The sequence below is a fragment of the Bufo gargarizans genome, chromosome 8, assembly GCF_014858855.1.
Source record: "Bufo gargarizans isolate SCDJY-AF-19 chromosome 8, ASM1485885v1, whole genome shotgun sequence".
In the NCBI taxonomy this organism is placed as follows: domain Eukaryota; kingdom Metazoa; phylum Chordata; class Amphibia; order Anura; family Bufonidae; genus Bufo; species Bufo gargarizans.
The window spans coordinates 176,508,837-176,525,533 of NC_058087.1; the positions used below are offsets into that span (position 1 = coordinate 176,508,837).

Genomic DNA, 16,697 nt, shown 5'->3' on the forward strand with positions numbered 1-16,697 from the left:
CATCTTCTCCCGCATGGTGCCTGTCTTCTGTTATAGTTGTGTTGCCAATGCCCATTCTCAGTACAGCTGCCCTTAGGTGTGATCAGTGCATACGGTCTAATGAAAACCACTTTGGGGGTCATTTATTAAGACCGGCATTTACATCCCCCTGCACTGGTGCCATATGCGCCAAAGTTATGTAGAGGCGCAGGCACATAACTTTGGCATGTGGTGCAGCCAGCCATGTGGTATGATTTAAACTATGCCAGCTCCCTTGCTGGCATAGTTTAAGACCATTTTCAACTCCATAAATTGGCATGAAAGATGATGAATGAGACATTCCGGCTGGCCCGCCGTCTTCCCAGCCCACACCACGCCTCTTTTTCCGCCACCTCGGAAAAGTTGCAAATTCGGCTGCAAAACCCCTTTGCGACCAAATCTGAGACAAAATTACGGCAAAAAGTTGCGTACTACCAATAATAAATTACTCCTTGTGCCTAAAAGACTTGTTTGCCTTAGATCGTTTCTTGTCAGGCCTCTGACACAAAGTTGACTATAGAATATCCCACTGCATTCAGCTGTAAAATGTATCTAACAGCAAGTGTCCGCTTCCAACAGCACCCCCGCAGGAGAAATTAAGCATGGCACCGTTCTCATTCAAAACAGTAGGTTAACATGACACATTCTGCTTTGGATAATAGATGATGGTCCTGAATTGAGGACCACCACCCTTTTATTAACTCAGAAATCCTTAATACATTATTTGGATGTATGGATTTCCATAACTAGAAAACCCTTTAACTCCTGGATCAGGTTGAGACCTGTGACTAAAGTCTGTGCTATAAGTCAGGGATGCTCAACCTGAAGCCCTCCAGCTGTTGTAAAACCACAACTCCCACCATGTCCTGCTGTAGGCTGTCTGAGCATGCTGGGAGTTGTAGTTTTGCAACAGCTGGAGGGCCACAGGTTGGGCATCCCTGCTGTAAGTGATCAACTGCAATAACTCAAGTAACTTTATAGAATTTCATACTTGCCACCATTTTAAAGTAAAGTCACTGCATTTTTTAAGCCCCCCTTTTAGGGCAGATTAACATAAAGCCAGTTTGCTGTCCCGATCACAGGAAAGTGACACAAAAATCACCCAACAAGTATTAAAATGTCAGTGTCTGGACACAGCCTATTGACAAGAGGAATCATAACACTAAGTAGTCATTTTGTGAATACATTGACAGGAAGAGTAACTGAGGGACGGGACTGGAAACACGTGGAAGCCAAATATATTCTTCAGGGTACAATACGTCTTTATGATGTCCATTATGCTCCAGTAGTGTCAGCTCCTATGTAATTTCAGCCAGGAAACGATAAAATGGTGTTGTGTAACACATGCCAACATCAGAATGTCACACCTGCCTTATCACAGTCAGTATGTGCACGAGGAACCAACCGAAAAACAAACGTAGAGATCCACAATATATAAAGATTTCATTGCTAATTGTGGTGCAGAATGAATCAATTCAAGACCGGGCTATTTACCCTTCGTCAGTTTAACTTTTTTTCATTCAGATATTTAAATAATTTTCTCGTCTTTTTTCAGTGATACATGAGGCTTTATTTTTATGACATTTTGTATTACAGTATTTTTTTTTATATATATATATATACCCAGGAAAATGTAAATTTTTTTTTAGTTTTTCACATATTTTCAATGGTTTAAAAGCACAAAGGGCAGCATGTGATCTGATCTTCATCTAAGTCACAGCAATAGACAATTACAGTCTGCTTAAAGTAATAACACACAAAGAATTAAATGTTACCATGTTTTTATTGAACACACCATGTAAACATTCACAGTGTAGGTGGAAAAAGTATGTGAACCCCTAGACTAATGACATCTCCAAGAGCTAATTGGAGTGAGGTGTCAGCCAACTGGAGTCCAAGCAATGAGATGAGATTGGAGGTGTTGGTTACAGCTGCCCAGCCCCCCCCCAAAAAAAACACAAGTTCTGGGTTTGCTTTTCACAACAAGCATTGCCTGATGTGAATGATGCCTCGCACAAAAGAGCTCTTAGAAGACCTACAATTAAGAATTGTTGACTTGCATAAAGCTGGAAAGGGTTATAAAAGTATCTCCAAAAGAATCCTAGAGTGTCAGCTAAAGACTTACAAAAGTCTCTGGCATATGCTAACATCCCTGTTAGCGAATCTACGATACGTAAAACACTAAACAAGAATGGATTTCATGGGAGGATACCACAGAGGAAGCCACTGCTGTCCAAAAAAAACCATTGCTGCATGTTTACAGTTTGCACAAGAGCACCTGGATGTTCCACAGCAGTACTGGCAAAATATTCTGTGGACAGATGAAACCAGAGTTGAGTTGTTTGGAAGAAACACACAGCACTATGTGTGGAGAAAAAGAGGCACAGCACACCAACATCAAAACCTCATCCCAACTGTGAAGTATGGTGGTGGGGGCATCATGGTTTGGGGCTGCTTTTCTGCATCAGGGCCTGGACGGATTGCTATCATCGAAGGAAAAATGAATTCCCAAGTTTATCAAGACATTTTTCAGGAGAACTTAAGGCCATTTTTCCACCATCTGAAGCTCAACAGAAGATGGGTGTTGCAACAGGACAGCGACCTAAAGAATAGAAGTAAATCAACAACAAAATGGCTTAAACAGAAGAAAATACGCCTTCTGGAGTGGCCCAGTCAGAGTCTTGACCTCAACCCAATTGAGATGCTGTGGCATGATCTTAAGAAAGCGATTCACACCAGACATCCCAAGAATATTGCTGAACTGAAACAGTTCTGTAAAGAGGAATGGTCAAGGAATTACTCCTGGCCGTTGTGCTCGTCTGATCTGCAACTACAGGAAACGTTTGGTTGAAGTTATTGCTGCCAAAGGAGGTTCAACCAGTTATTAAATCCAAGGGTTCACATACTTTTTCCACCTGCACTGTGAATGTTTACATGGTGTGTTCAATAAAAACATGGTAACATTTAATTCTTTGTGTGTTATTAGGTTAAGCAGACTGTGATTGTCTATTGTTGTGACTTAGATGAAGATCAGATCACATTTTTTTTGACCAATTTGTGCAGAAATCCATATCATTCCAAAGGGTTCACATACTTTTTCTTTCCTTTATGGTGGTTTTGATATAAGGGATATATAATTTACGGTGCCTGGTCCCAGAGACTGTGGTGTGGGCTAGAGGTGACACTTTTTTTAATTATATTTTATTTTATTTATTTTTTCTAAATTGTATTCCCCATAAGGTAACCCATACAAGACCTTTGGAGGGCATTATATGGGGGTATACAGCCCCTGCACATTTTAAAAAGGCTTTTGATCTACACTGCAGAACTGATTTAGTTCTGCTAAGACCCGGCAGCTTGTGCAGATATCCTGGACTGGACAATCACATGATGCTAGGCCCGGAGCAGGAAGTGGCATTACTGCTTCCTGATCTGTATACATCTGTATATGAGAAGGCAGGGATGGTAAAAAAAAGAAATTCTCTATGGGGCTGTCACTGACAATAGGCTCCCCGCTCCTGCATAATTAGTGTGCAGCTGCATCTCTACTAGGACTTTCAGGAACTTCCTTGCAGGGATAAACACGGACTCACCGGATTTATAGTCTACAGGCGGTCCCAGAACAGGTTAAGCCACAGATTTCATTCATTGCAATGAATAACATCCATGGTAAAAATCTGCAGATTACGCAACCAAACGTCCCCAACAAGTACACAATGTGTAAACCACCCTGCAGTGATACTGAGATACTATATAATGCATGTGCTAATGTCGGTGCTGCCGTTGTGCAAGTCTCTCGTCAGTACCTGGTCCGATCTCAGCATAGTCACAATGCTGTAGTGGTGGGGGGCGGTTTGGGGTATGGCTGGGGATGCAGATACAGCTGTCATGCAGTTCTCAGAGAGATAAAACAGCTCAGCTCGCCACCCCCGACCAGTCTGTGACCTTGTTAGCTGTAGGGGTTGAGCCCTAGCGATAGAAAAGGTGACTGAGTGGAGTCACAGCTCCTGTTCTCCAATTAGCTATGGAGCTGGTGAGAGGGTTTTGATCTGAGTAGGTGGCGGGTGGCCAAGTCCTGATTTATTATGAGTGTAGAGATAAAGGGAGGGGGTGGGAGTAATGACACTTGTAGAAGACGCCTGAATCAAGTGCCTAATATTATCTGTACGAGGAAAGGGTATAGGGAATTTATAGGGGCTTTGTAAGAGACGTACCGGTAATTAGGAATTTGGTCATTATTTCCCAGGCTGAGAAACTTGCCTTGTAAATCTGCATTCACCTGCTGCATTGTCTACAGCCCATCTGCTCCTGCACTGCCAGACTGTGCTACCAGACTAGGCGGCTCTGCCGAAAATATGCCGGGGCTGTTCATTAGACCTAGTATAATGGATACAGCATAGTGGAAGACTGTACCCCCCCAATCTGGTATATTAAAGACAAAGGAGAGAAAACAATAGCCTTTCATTAAGATGCAGCTGTTGCGGAACTATAACTCCCAGCATGTCCTGACAGATGCATGCTTGGAGTTGTGGTTTTGTAAAAGCTACTAATTGAAGACCACTAGTTACATTATAAGCATACAATAACATCAGGGTCAGTCTAGGTAGCCTGATAGCGCTTACATCCACTGGTACAAAACTGCAGCTGTGTGAACAGGGTACGTCAAAATGGAGTTTCAGCCTTGAAGCAGTGAATGGAAGCATTCTTATTTACAACAGCAAGAAGAGTTCTTAAAATGGTGAGAAATTTAGAAAAATTATATTATACATCTGCTGAACTATTGTCCGTCCAATTGATTTTTTTTTTATTTTTTTAAAGGCCCTGAACAGTGTCCAATAATAAATTGTCATACTTACCGTACCGATTGCTGACCAGTCCTGGTATCTACTTCATAGGCCCTCTCAATGCACAGGAAATGACCACGCAGCCAATCACTGGCCTCAGTGGTGACCTGCCTCAGACAGCAGTTGGCTGAGCGGTCATTTCCTGTGTTTTGGGAGGGACCAGGAAATGCTTGATCGAGAGAAGCAGGGGACTGATAAGGTAAGTATGGCTTATTTTATTATTTTATATCCTTCTGAGCATTTTATTTATTTGCAGGGTGATCATAACCATGGGAACGAGAAGTGAATAATGTGATGGAAAAATGAATTCAGCCAGCAAAGGAAGCAATATGGACAATAACAAATACATTAGTAAGTGACTTGTATTAACTTTCTCTACCATGATACATGCCATTTGCTGAAGTGAGACAACCCCTTTAAGACAGTCTCTGTACCGAAGGAAACAAGAGGTCAGCAATTAATTTGGGGATACAACAGATTCTGTTCTCATTTTAGTATAAATGTAAAAAAAAAATCAAAAATAATGTATCACTTACTGAAACAAGACCCCGGATGTTAAACTGCAAGTTTCTCAGCTTCTCGATGACGACTTCTCCCACATTCGGAGAGAACGAGGATGACAAGCTCCATTCCACTACAGAATAACACATAGAAGTGTTACACACAGCCACATGATATAACCAGGAAATTGCTCTAGACCACCAGAGGTATTAGCCCAGCACTTCTGTGGGCCACCATGGTTAATGAGGTATTTATGGCGTATCCAATGGATATACCACAAATGTCTGATAGAGGTAGGTCCCACCTGGTGAGGAGCCTGCCACACCCAAGAGTACTGGACAGGTGTCCGCTCATGTGCACCACTCTCTCTATTTACTCCATTTAACTTTATGGTCCTGGGTGTTTTGTAACGATGCATGTGTATTAACCCCTAATCCCACAGGAATATTTTAGACATAATATTACTAAGTCGTAGACCTATGTAGAATATAGTGCATGTAAAATGTTTGCAAAGTGGATCATTTAAAGGGAATTACGCAGCCTACAAAAATCCAGTATCTTTAATGGAGAAGAGCAAAGATAAGTATTAGTAAAGATGACATAAACTATGGTACAGTATATTACAGGGGTTGTAGGAGAACAGAATAAAAAAGTCAGATTTTTTTCAAAAATGCGCCACTCTTGCCTATAGGCTGTGTACGGTATTGCAGCTTTAATATTATAGTATCTAAATCAAAAGTGAATACAGCTACCTTTGTATTTTGTGACAACTGCAGAGTTGACGCTCAGTGGCTCCTGGAACGTGACTTGCAGGGTGGTGCTACTGGTGACGGCTAGGCGTACGTTGGTTGGAGGATCCGGCACACCTAAGAAACCGATATGTTATATGTCTGTACTGAATTTTCTTGCTTCTTCTCTAAATATATATAGTCCAATATATAACCAGAAAATAACTGTACAAAATATTCGAGACGGAAAATGGCAGCACAAGACACAAAAGCAAAGGAGAGGTGCAAGTCCGAAGAGACAAGACAAGCTTGAGTAAGGCTCAAGTCCGAAGAGACAAGACAAGCTTGAGTAAGGCTCAAGTCCGAAGAGACAAGACAAGCTTGAGTAAGGCTCAAGTCCGAAGAGACAAGACAAGCTTGAGTAAGGCTCTAGTCAAAGCGTCGCGTCCTGCATGGGTAAATACATTTTGATTTACTTTTGCTAATTGAGAGTGCCGCTTATTTTTCTATTTTTGTACAAAATACACCAACTATTCAGATTCTAACATCCTTCTAGGTATCAGTTCCTCAACATTTTTAAGATCTCTGCTTGCTGTGAATGAATGGAAACATTCTTGCTTACATCCAGAGGCTGGTCATGATCTGCTGACACAGGTGCACAGCTCTTTACAATATACAGCATGCTCTCTGTGAAAATGAACGTTGCATTTGTGTCGGTCAGACATGATCAGGATGGCTTTCAACCCCTGGATGTAAAAATGTATGTAGTCTTTCACTGGCAGCAGGCAGAGGTTTTGAAAATGACGAGGAATGAAGTACAAAGCATATGATTACATCCTGTATGGTAGTCGTTAAAGGTATATTCCTGCTAGAACAAGTTATCCCCTATCTACTGGTCCGGGTGCCAGGACCCCCACCAGGACCCCCACCAATCATGAGAACAGCGCCCTGTGTTCCTTTTTGAATGGAGCGAGGGTTGACCATGTACATTATGATCACATTCAAAGTCTATGGGACTGCTGGAGATAGCCGAGCGCTGTACTCCATCTTCAGCAATTCCACAGGGATGAATGGAGTAGCAGTGCGCTTGCATGACCACTGCTCCATTCATATGGCGGACACGGGAACCCCAGGAGGTTTCAGTGGACTACACCAATCTAACAGTTATCCCCTATCCAGTGAATAAGGCATAATGTGTTCTAACTGGAATACGCCGTCAAGGGTTTACATTTTGCGGACCACAGATCTGCAAACCACGCACACCGGCCGAGTAAACCCTGCATTTCAGTGCAAACCTATTGACTTCAATTGGTCTGAGATCAGCAAGATGTGGCCACAGATAGGACATGTTAAGCTAGCTTAAAGGGACTCTGTCACCACTTTCTAACCCCCACTTTTAAAACTATAGTTCTGTCCATGGAGCCCCTGTGATTACAATGGTGTTGTTATATGCGAAATCTGCTGGCTCGTTTTGATAAAAAAAACTTTTATCTAACCTGTCAATCATGAGGATAAGGTGCCCAGGGCGTTTCTCCTGGTCTGAACATGCCGCCCGCCGCCGCCGTTGGTGCCCAGCTCCTCCTCTGATCCTTTCAGCGCCGCCTGAATGTGAAGAAATACGCCTCCGGCTCTCCCTCAGTCCCCCCTCCTTTTCTAAAATTTCGCGCGTGCGCACAGGCCTGTGCCTGATGCGCCCGTGCGGACTTTTCGATTCAGCCTCATTGAGCGAAGTGCGCATGCGCACTTCGCTCAACCTCCCGATAACGCGAACACTGCCGCACGCGCGGGATCTTAGAAAAGAAGGAGGGGGGACTGAGGGAGAGCCGGAGGCGTATTTCTTCACATTCAGGCGGCGCTAATTCAAGGCAGAGGAGGAGCTGGGCACCAACGGCGGCGGGGCGGCATGTTCAGACCAGGAGAAACGCCCTGGGCACCTTATCCTCATGATTGACAGGTTAGATAAAAGTTTTTTTTATCAAAACGAGCCAGCAGATTTCGCATATAACAACACCATTGTAATCACAGGGGCTCCATGGACAGAACTATAGTTTTAAAAGTGGGGGTTAGAAAGTGGTGACAGAGTCCCTTTAAAGGAACACACCAAGTAAAACGGATACACTGTGTTATGCCTAGTGCAGTGCCTGAGAAGGCGGGGCTTGCAGGGATACAGAGTGAGATTAGTCATGCTCCACCCCTTAGGTCCTGCAGGGGGCATATGTCATTTTTTCCTGCAGTGTTTTTTTAACCAAATACAGAGAAGTATGCATAATGAGCAGAACTTACGGGCATGCTCAAATCCAGCTTTCATGCGTTTGTAGAGCCGGTACCTCCATTCCCACGATTTTAGCTGCTTTTCCTTTTCAGAACAATCTACATTTGGGGCTTCATTGACCACCTGAGTAGTGAGGTCATTTACCCTTTGCTCTGCCTCCCGGACCAGGGTGGACAGGTGGAGTGATCTGCTTTCCAGGCTCATAACTACAATGAGAGAGAATGACAACAAGTATTACCACATATTACGTGATTTTCTGGGTCAGCTTTTTTCCAGGAATAGTGCCCTTCTTGTCTATAGGCTGGGCCCGGTATTGCAGCTCTGCTCCATTAACTTGAATAAGATATGTTTATGGGGAGGACATGGGCAGAACTTCGTATACTCACAGTGTGGACTTTCCTTTGCTCCAGCTTGCAGCAATGTCTTAGCAATTGGAGCATTGTTGGTCATAATCGCGATATCCAGTGGAAGGAGACCCTCGCTATTGGGGGTGTTAAGGTCCAGCTCCTCCACACTGTATTGCTTCAGTAGTTCCTGTACCCGGTCTAGGTCTTGCAATTCAACTGCCTCAAACAGAGCAGCATTTCCCTGAAACTGCAATGAAAACCATTAATACCATTTCTACATATCTGTATACCTCTGCAAAAGATAAGGCTCTGTTCAGATTTCCATCGGAGATTGCAATATTTGATGGAAAAAAGACGCAGCGTTCTTCTCAAAGGGAGGGACACAAAAAGTCAATGTCAGGATTCACCTGGCACTCCTTTATTTCTGCTCCCATGACAGCAGAAGAACATGCTCCCTCTGGTGGCAACAGTAGGCAACCAAAATGTTATCTTTAGACTCTACAGCTATAGAGGACCTGTATTTTGATCTCATACTTTGTGATAATCTCATCCTTCATATTTGCTCATTTCTTTACTACCAGGATATTTTCAAAGACTGTCACTATTTAAAGAGGACCTATCCTCTTTCTCAACATGTCTGTTCTAGTAACTACTTGCATTCCCCATGTATTAACAATTGCTGTGCTGTACTAGTCCTGTATTATTCCTACTGGAAGCTCACAAAAAACTTGGCGGAAATCTGCAGTAACCCCGGGTTCACACCTGAGCGTTCCTCAAACGCGCGTTTTTGTCGCGCGTTTTTATGCACGTTTTTTGTAATAGTAAACGCGCGTTTGACGCGCGTTTGTGTCATTGACTGCAGTGTCCTATGGCCACAAACGCGCGTCAAAACGCCCCAAAGAAGCTCAAGTACTTGTTTGAGCGTCGGGCGTTTTACAGCGCGTTCGTACGCGCTGTAAAACGCCCAGGTGTGAACCCTTCCCATAGGGAAGCATTGGTTTTCATGTCTTAAGCGTTTTACAGCGCGTTTGAACGCGCTGTAAAACGCTCAGGTGTGAACCCAGGGTTAAGGTACTGCTGGGTGTTACCAGTAGAGGGTGTGTCTGGCTGTCTAATCAGTGCTGATGGTGTCAGACTGTGCAGGCATTCTCTCCCCCCCCCCCCCAACTGGTTACACCTATCTGTACCTTTACTGCAAACTGCTGACGATACATTTATAACTTCTAGTAGAAATAAGGCTAGGTCTACACGACGACAATAAGTCGTGCGACACATAGGGCACAACTACACTGCAACATTAACGTTGCGCAACAATTTTTATAATGGTAGTCTATGGTGTCGCAATGTGACTGCGGCGCGACAGTCGCAGAAAAATCCATCTTGAATGGGTTTTTTGCGACTATCGCAGTCGCAGCATGTCGCAGTGCGACACCATAGACCAGGAATGGCCAATCTGAGGTTCTCTAGCTGTTGCAAAACTACAACTCTCAGCATACCCAGTCTGCCTACAGCTATCAGCCTACAGCAGGGCATGGTGGGAGTTGTAGTTTTGCAACAGCTGGGGAGCCTCAGGCTGGCCACCCCTGCCATAGACTATTGTGTATGTGAACAGCCACTAGTGTAATGGGTGATTTGTAATTTACTTTCAGCATCTTAGGACAATTGTCAGGCTCATATACTGTGGACATACAAGGCACGATTTCCGCAGCCTTTCCTTTTCATTTCGTGCTGCCAAGTTGCCTTCATCAAAGGAGGTGTAGTTGACTCTGAACTTCCCAGATAGGTTCCTGTAGAGTCTCTTAGCGGCATTGGGCGATGAAGGGCCCGACAGCTTTTTGGTCTGTCCAATCTGAAGGTCCCTCATCTGCTGTGTCATTTTCGGTGAGGACGACCTAAGTGAGAGACAGGAGAAAGACTAAGACAATGTACTGCGCTCATTAACGAGTCCTTTAAGACAGGACTGACCAGTAAATAAAAACAAAACAAAGGCTTATATATCATAGTAAAGGTCCTGTGTTGTGCATTGCTTGTGGTTAGGGCTCTCCTGCCATTAAAGGGAGGGTTCACTTTTAAGCAATTTCTGACAGGTCTTTTTAGATGTTTAGCAATCAGTCGCAGGGTTTCTATAAAGAAGGGGCTGCAGAGACTCAGAGGAGGCTTTGGGCCTGTCATTAGAATCTGCATTAGGACTGTGATGTGTATGGCACAGGGCACAGACCCTGAATAATGACATCTTCTTAGATGTCTGATGAAGGGCCCGATCGGGCACCGTAATATGAAGCAACTGATTATTACCCTTTGAATGTTCTATTGCCTACAGCCCCAATTATCATTAGTCTTTTCTGTGATACCCTTCATTCTCTTGGTGACATATCAGAAGCTGGTTAATGGTGAACCCTTTAAGTTCGGAGACATTTTTGACTCCAGAGGATCAGGTTTTACACTGTAGCTCTGTCTTTTCTGATTTGCTTCTGTGTATAGACATAAGCCCTGAGTAAAATGAACCAAGTCAGTGCATAGAGAGCGGAGATCTGCAGTACAGAATGATGATAAACCACAAGCTAAAAGTCACCAGTGAGTAAAGAAAGCTGCTCATATGTCTTCCTGAAAGGCGTCTAGTTCAGGAAAAAAAAACTATTTCATACACCCTATTAGGGAATTTTAAGTTTAAGGGGTTTTCCGGGTGTTTAATATTGATGACCTATCCCTGATCGTTGGGGGTCAGACTCCTAGGACCACCGCCAATCAGCTGTTTGACAAGGCCATAGTGCTCCGATGAGCGCCACAGCCTCCTCACAGCTTACCAAACACAGCACCGTCCACTAGATAGTGGCTGTGCTTGGTACTGCCGCCCAGGCCCATTCACTTGAATGGGACTGATATGCTTCTAGGACATATGACTGATGAACGTGACGTCACTAGCCTATGTCGTCTTCTTCAATCGGCTGATAAGCAGGGGACAGATGCCCTAGACCGATCTAGAGGATAGGTCATCAATATTAAACACTCTGACAACCCCTTTAACGGGATGGGGGGGGTCCTCTGTTCAGGATTCTCATCTCTTGGCCAGAGAGAAGAGAGCGGCTACAAAGATGGTCTCTCTCTGGTGGACCTGTCCTGTTCAGATATCAGCGTGATTTCAGTGGCCAAAGTGTAGTGCTCACTTTCTCCTGGGGTGGCGCTGCAGGGAAACTGAGCACTTACTCCCAGGCTGATCGCTAGGAGCCAGGAGCATCAGTCCATTGTCAATGGTGCTTCTAACCAGCAGGTATTGTCTAGAGTGGAGGGCCCCTGTAAGGTATGGTCATTCGGACCTGAGAATGCGTGGCTTAAACTTAATCTTTGTTTAAGAAGAAAGACCAAGCTCAGGAGGAGCGTCCGTACAAAGAATTTGTTCCCCACACCTGGGGCAGGTGTATACACAGTAAGCAAGTTCTTTCTCCACGTGGCGCAGGGAGATGACCTCACGGACACATTTATCACACAGCAGTGTTATGGTCACGCTGGCACCCCTTAATCGGATACTTCATTTACAGTAGCAGACGGGATAGCGGGTTTTATTATAATGGGTTAACTGTCTAGGTGCGGAGTGGTCTGTCAGACTGTCTCGCTGGAGGGGGGGTTAAACATATTCCAATAAGAACTTGTGTCCCCGTGCAAGAATTTCTTCTGGAGACGGTGCCACTTCAGACCATTTAAATAAGGCGCGAGGGGGACGAGAATTCCAGGGACTGTCTCCTATAGTGTACAATATACTCTGCTCAATGAGGCCGGGGGGCCTGCCACATGCGAATATACCAGGCTGCCACTTATCAGCCATCACCCCTGGTGGCCCCTGCTGCGGATCAGCACTATATAAGGCACCCAATAATGCAGTTTTACATTGACCATGCTAATTGTAGAAGCCATACCCAGTCTGGGGAACAGGTGGCAAATAATCTGGCTAATTGCTGTATATTTTAGTGCTCAGATTGCCTTTCTATGGACGTGCTGAGAGCTCAGATAATTCTCCCTCTCAGACACTGGCTGCCGTCTTGTTCTATAGCCTTTCTATGTCCTGTTCCCCTCCCTTCTCTTCCCTCGTGGCCAGTACAAGTTCATGCTAAATATGGCTACTTTCATTCTCCAGGGTGAAACCCGAACCTCGGCACCAGGCTGACTGGAATCGGCGCAGGGTCAGGGTTACAAGGACCACACATACCCAGTGTACTCGCTCCCCCGGCCCGGCTTGTAGCACTTTGGGCCTTAACAGTACGTCCAGGGCCTTTTTCCATCTCTGTAGGTAATTATATATATATGTGTGTGTGTATATAGTGGGGTATGCGATACCTGATCCAGGCCCTAGCAGCGCATAGAAGATAATGGGTGCCAGGCCTCAATACAAGGCCACATGTCACTAGTGTACAGTACTGCCCAAATATACATCCGGAGGTTGAAGTCTCCATCTTGATCAGGTGCATAGGTGCAAAAGAGGGCTGAAACACTTCTTGGGCCCCAGTCACACGACCATATTTTTGCTATGCATTTTTTCGAAGATCCCAAAAATTCAACAGGGCTGCAAAAAATGCGGACAGCACACCGTGTGCTATCCATATGTCCGTTCCACAGCCCCACAAAAAAGATAAAACATGTCCTATTCTTCTACATTTTGTGAAAAAGAATAGGCACTGTTACAGTGGGTCCGCAAAAAAAAAAAAAAAGGATGCAGCATGAATGTCACACGGATGTCATCCGTATTTTTTGTGGACCGCACCCTTAGGGTCCATTCACATGTCCGTTGTTTCTTTCCTGATCTGTTCTGTTTTTTGCGGAACAGATCTGGACCAGTTCTGTACCCATTCATTTTCAATGGGTCCTGAAAAAAATCGGACAGCTCAATGTCTGATTTTTTTTCAGGACCCATTGAAAATGAATGGGTACAGAACTGGTCCAGATCTGTTCCGCAAAAAACTGAACAGATCAGGAAAGAAACAACGGACGTGGGAATGGACCCTAAGGGCGAGTTCACATCTGCGTTGAAGGCTGTGTTCGGGGCCCCCTTTGCAGATTCTGTTAAAAAGACCGGACCAAAAAGTACTGCAAAATAAAAATTCGGGTTAAAAAAAAAAAGAGATTCTGAATGGAAACTGAACAGATCCCATTATAGTCAATGGAGTCTGTTCAGCTCTATTTGGGTCAGTTATGTGACAACCCCTTTAAAGTCAAATAAGATCGCACTCATTTTTATATGGCTGGTATTTTAAGGCGTGGAAAAGGTGACAAGTCTATACACTCTCTGTTATATGAACCCCAACTACAGAGCCCCTTGCAATTTGCAAGGACGCTTTGGGTAGGATCTATCTGAAAATCATGGAAGCCAAGGTATTACTTCTCACAATGGAGATGTGTAAGCAGAAGAGACGATCTCGGATCTTGGGATGGCGATGGGATAGATCCGGCTGTTATCAGGTGTTTCTATGGTGACGGGAGCTGCTGCAGCCGTAGGTTAACATATGATGAGGCAGCTGGGAACAGGGAGGTAACGTTATGGGGCCCAGAGTCTGACCCCGCATGAAATGGTAAATCTCCCTCATTAGCATCTCTCTCCCACAGGCCCCAGGGACGGCAAACCGATTTAAGGAGACAGAATAGGATGACAAATGGATATTTTCTCTGCTGGATTAGTAAACCTTCCCTTTAACTCTTTCAGAACCCAGGGCTTGTATATAGAGGAATACAAGGCGCCATACACTAACACCCTGAGGACTTTGTCCTGATTTCCATGGGCTGTCATCAGTTCATTTCATCTTGTAAAAGGACAGACAATATGGACGCTGACGATTATTACGATGAATGAAGTTACAATCTGAAATCCAATTCTAAAACCCAATGGTGCACCTTGCCGTCTGATGTGGCAACCCCTAGGACTATTTACGGGGACTTTTGCAGCTTATAACTAGGAAATTGTATGATCAAATGTTCCTCCACCAGTCAGCAAAATGCATTACCTGAGAGGGCAACGTCCATGTGCGTGTACTGAGGTGTGGATAGGTGCGTCAGTGTGATATCCGTTTTTTTGATTCATTTCAATGGGTCCGCAAAGAATGCGGACAGCACACCGTGTGCTATCCAGTATTACTGTAGAGAGGGAAGCCTTCATCAGTTCACACCAACACTCCCACTATACCTGGTCACTGGAATTTTAGAATCACTTGCAGGTTCCCCAAATCACAACATGGTGGACATGGATCAACATTATGGGCTCTACACAACTATTTTCAAACCAAAAATTTGCCTTCCGATGGATCAGTACTCGGTCTGGCCTCTTCTACAGGAGGTGCACTCTTACACCTTGGTTATTTTGATAGCTCATATTGAAGGGCCCATAGATCTATCCATGATGAAGAAGCCAGTGTAGATCTACAGGTGAAACTCAGAAAATTAGAATATCGTGCAAAAGTTCATTGATTTCAGTGCTCCGAGGATCTCCCTGAAGCAGTACCGTAGACCATTCTCTCACTCAGACTTGCCTGACAGTCCACAATGGACTGATTTCTTCATTTTTTGGCTTGGGGAGCGGCCTCATCACTAAATATTAGTGTTTGTTTGTCCTTATACTGACCTTTTCTTCCATCACCAACTACCATCACTTGGTGTATCCCTTGGCAGCTCCTACTTTCCTCCCCATTCTCCTCCCAATTTCCCCACCCTACATATCCACCCAATTTTCTTTTCACACTCCCCGGGAGCTGGCAGGGTAATTATGTAGGCTAGGACCATCCCAGTCACTTTGTCTGCCTTTTGAATTTTCATGATCTCATTGACCTCCTCTCTCTCGGTATATTGTCTACTCAATAGCAATATTCATGATGATTCAAGGACATTATACTGAATGCAGAACGCGTCCATAATCACGTCAGGGCTGGAGCCTTCTACATCCGCACATTTACGGATAATGGTTAACTGCTTACATATCCTGCTGGTAGACTCTTGACTGGAGTGTTATCCTAGTAATTCGGCTTTCTATATGACGGCAAACCATCCATCCCTAGTGAACGTCAGCTGTTCATATTAGTCTTGAAATGTCTGCCTGAAATATCTTGGTGGAAAGAACAGTTTCAATGAGAAAGTTCTTCAAAACAGACAGAACGACTGCACTGCAGCGCCGGTCCTCTTTTTTTCCAAAGATTGTTAAATATACAATATAAATGAAGTAAAATTGTCAATGTAAATGCCCACACATAGGGTGAATTATTTAAACAATAGTGAGTGCAGCTCTGGAGTACAAAACAGGATGTAACTCAGGATCAGTACAGGATAAGTAATGTATGTACACAGTGACTGCACCAGCAGAATAGTGAGTGCAGCTCTGGAGTATAATACAGGATGTAACTCAGGATAAGTAATGTATGTACATGTGACTGCACCAGCAGAATAGTGAGTGCAGCTCTGGAGTATAATACAGGATGTAACAGGATCAGTACAGGATAAGTAATGTATGTACACAGTGACTGCACCAGCAGAATAGTGAGTGCAGCTCTGGAGTATAATACAGGATGTAACTCAGGATCAGTACAGGATAAGTAATGTATGTACACAGTGACTGCACCAGCAGAATAGTGAGTGCAGCTCTGGAGTATAATACAGGATGTAACTCAGGATTACTACAGGATAAGTAATGTATGTACACAGTGACTCCACCAGCAGAATAGTGAGTGCAGCTCTGGAGTATAATACAGGATGTAACTCAGGATTACTACAGGATAAGTAATGTATGTACACAGTGACTGCACCAGCAGAATAGTGAGTGCAGCTCTGGAGTATAATACAGGATGTAACTCAGGATTACTACAGGATAAGTAATGTATGTACACAGTGACTCCACCAGCAGAATAGTGAGTGCAGCTCTGGAGTATAATACAGGATGTAACTCAGGATTACTACAGGATAAGTAATGTATGTACACAGTGACTGCACCAGCAGAATAGTGAGTGCAGCTCTGGAGTAT

At 44.2% G+C, this 16,697-nt stretch overlaps 1 protein-coding gene across 2 annotated transcripts in view; it reads right to left on the reverse strand.

The window, feature by feature from the left end:
• The window catches only part of LOC122945160 (ankyrin repeat and fibronectin type-III domain-containing protein 1-like), a 140,536-nt gene that overhangs the window by 40,424 nt on the left and 83,415 nt on the right, over positions 1-16,697 (reverse strand). For both annotated transcript variants that reach the window (XM_044304075.1, XM_044304076.1), the window contains exons 4-8: positions 10,401-10,602; positions 8,750-8,957; positions 8,375-8,569; positions 6,116-6,229; positions 5,399-5,496 (exon numbers count right to left, since the gene is read on the reverse strand). In XM_044304075.1, coding sequence (XP_044160010.1) covers positions 5,399-5,496; positions 6,116-6,229; positions 8,375-8,569; positions 8,750-8,957; positions 10,401-10,586 — 801 coding nt within the window. In that variant the 5' untranslated portion in view covers positions 10,587-10,602. The remainder of the gene's footprint in view (positions 1-5,398; positions 5,497-6,115; positions 6,230-8,374; positions 8,570-8,749; positions 8,958-10,400; positions 10,603-16,697) is intronic.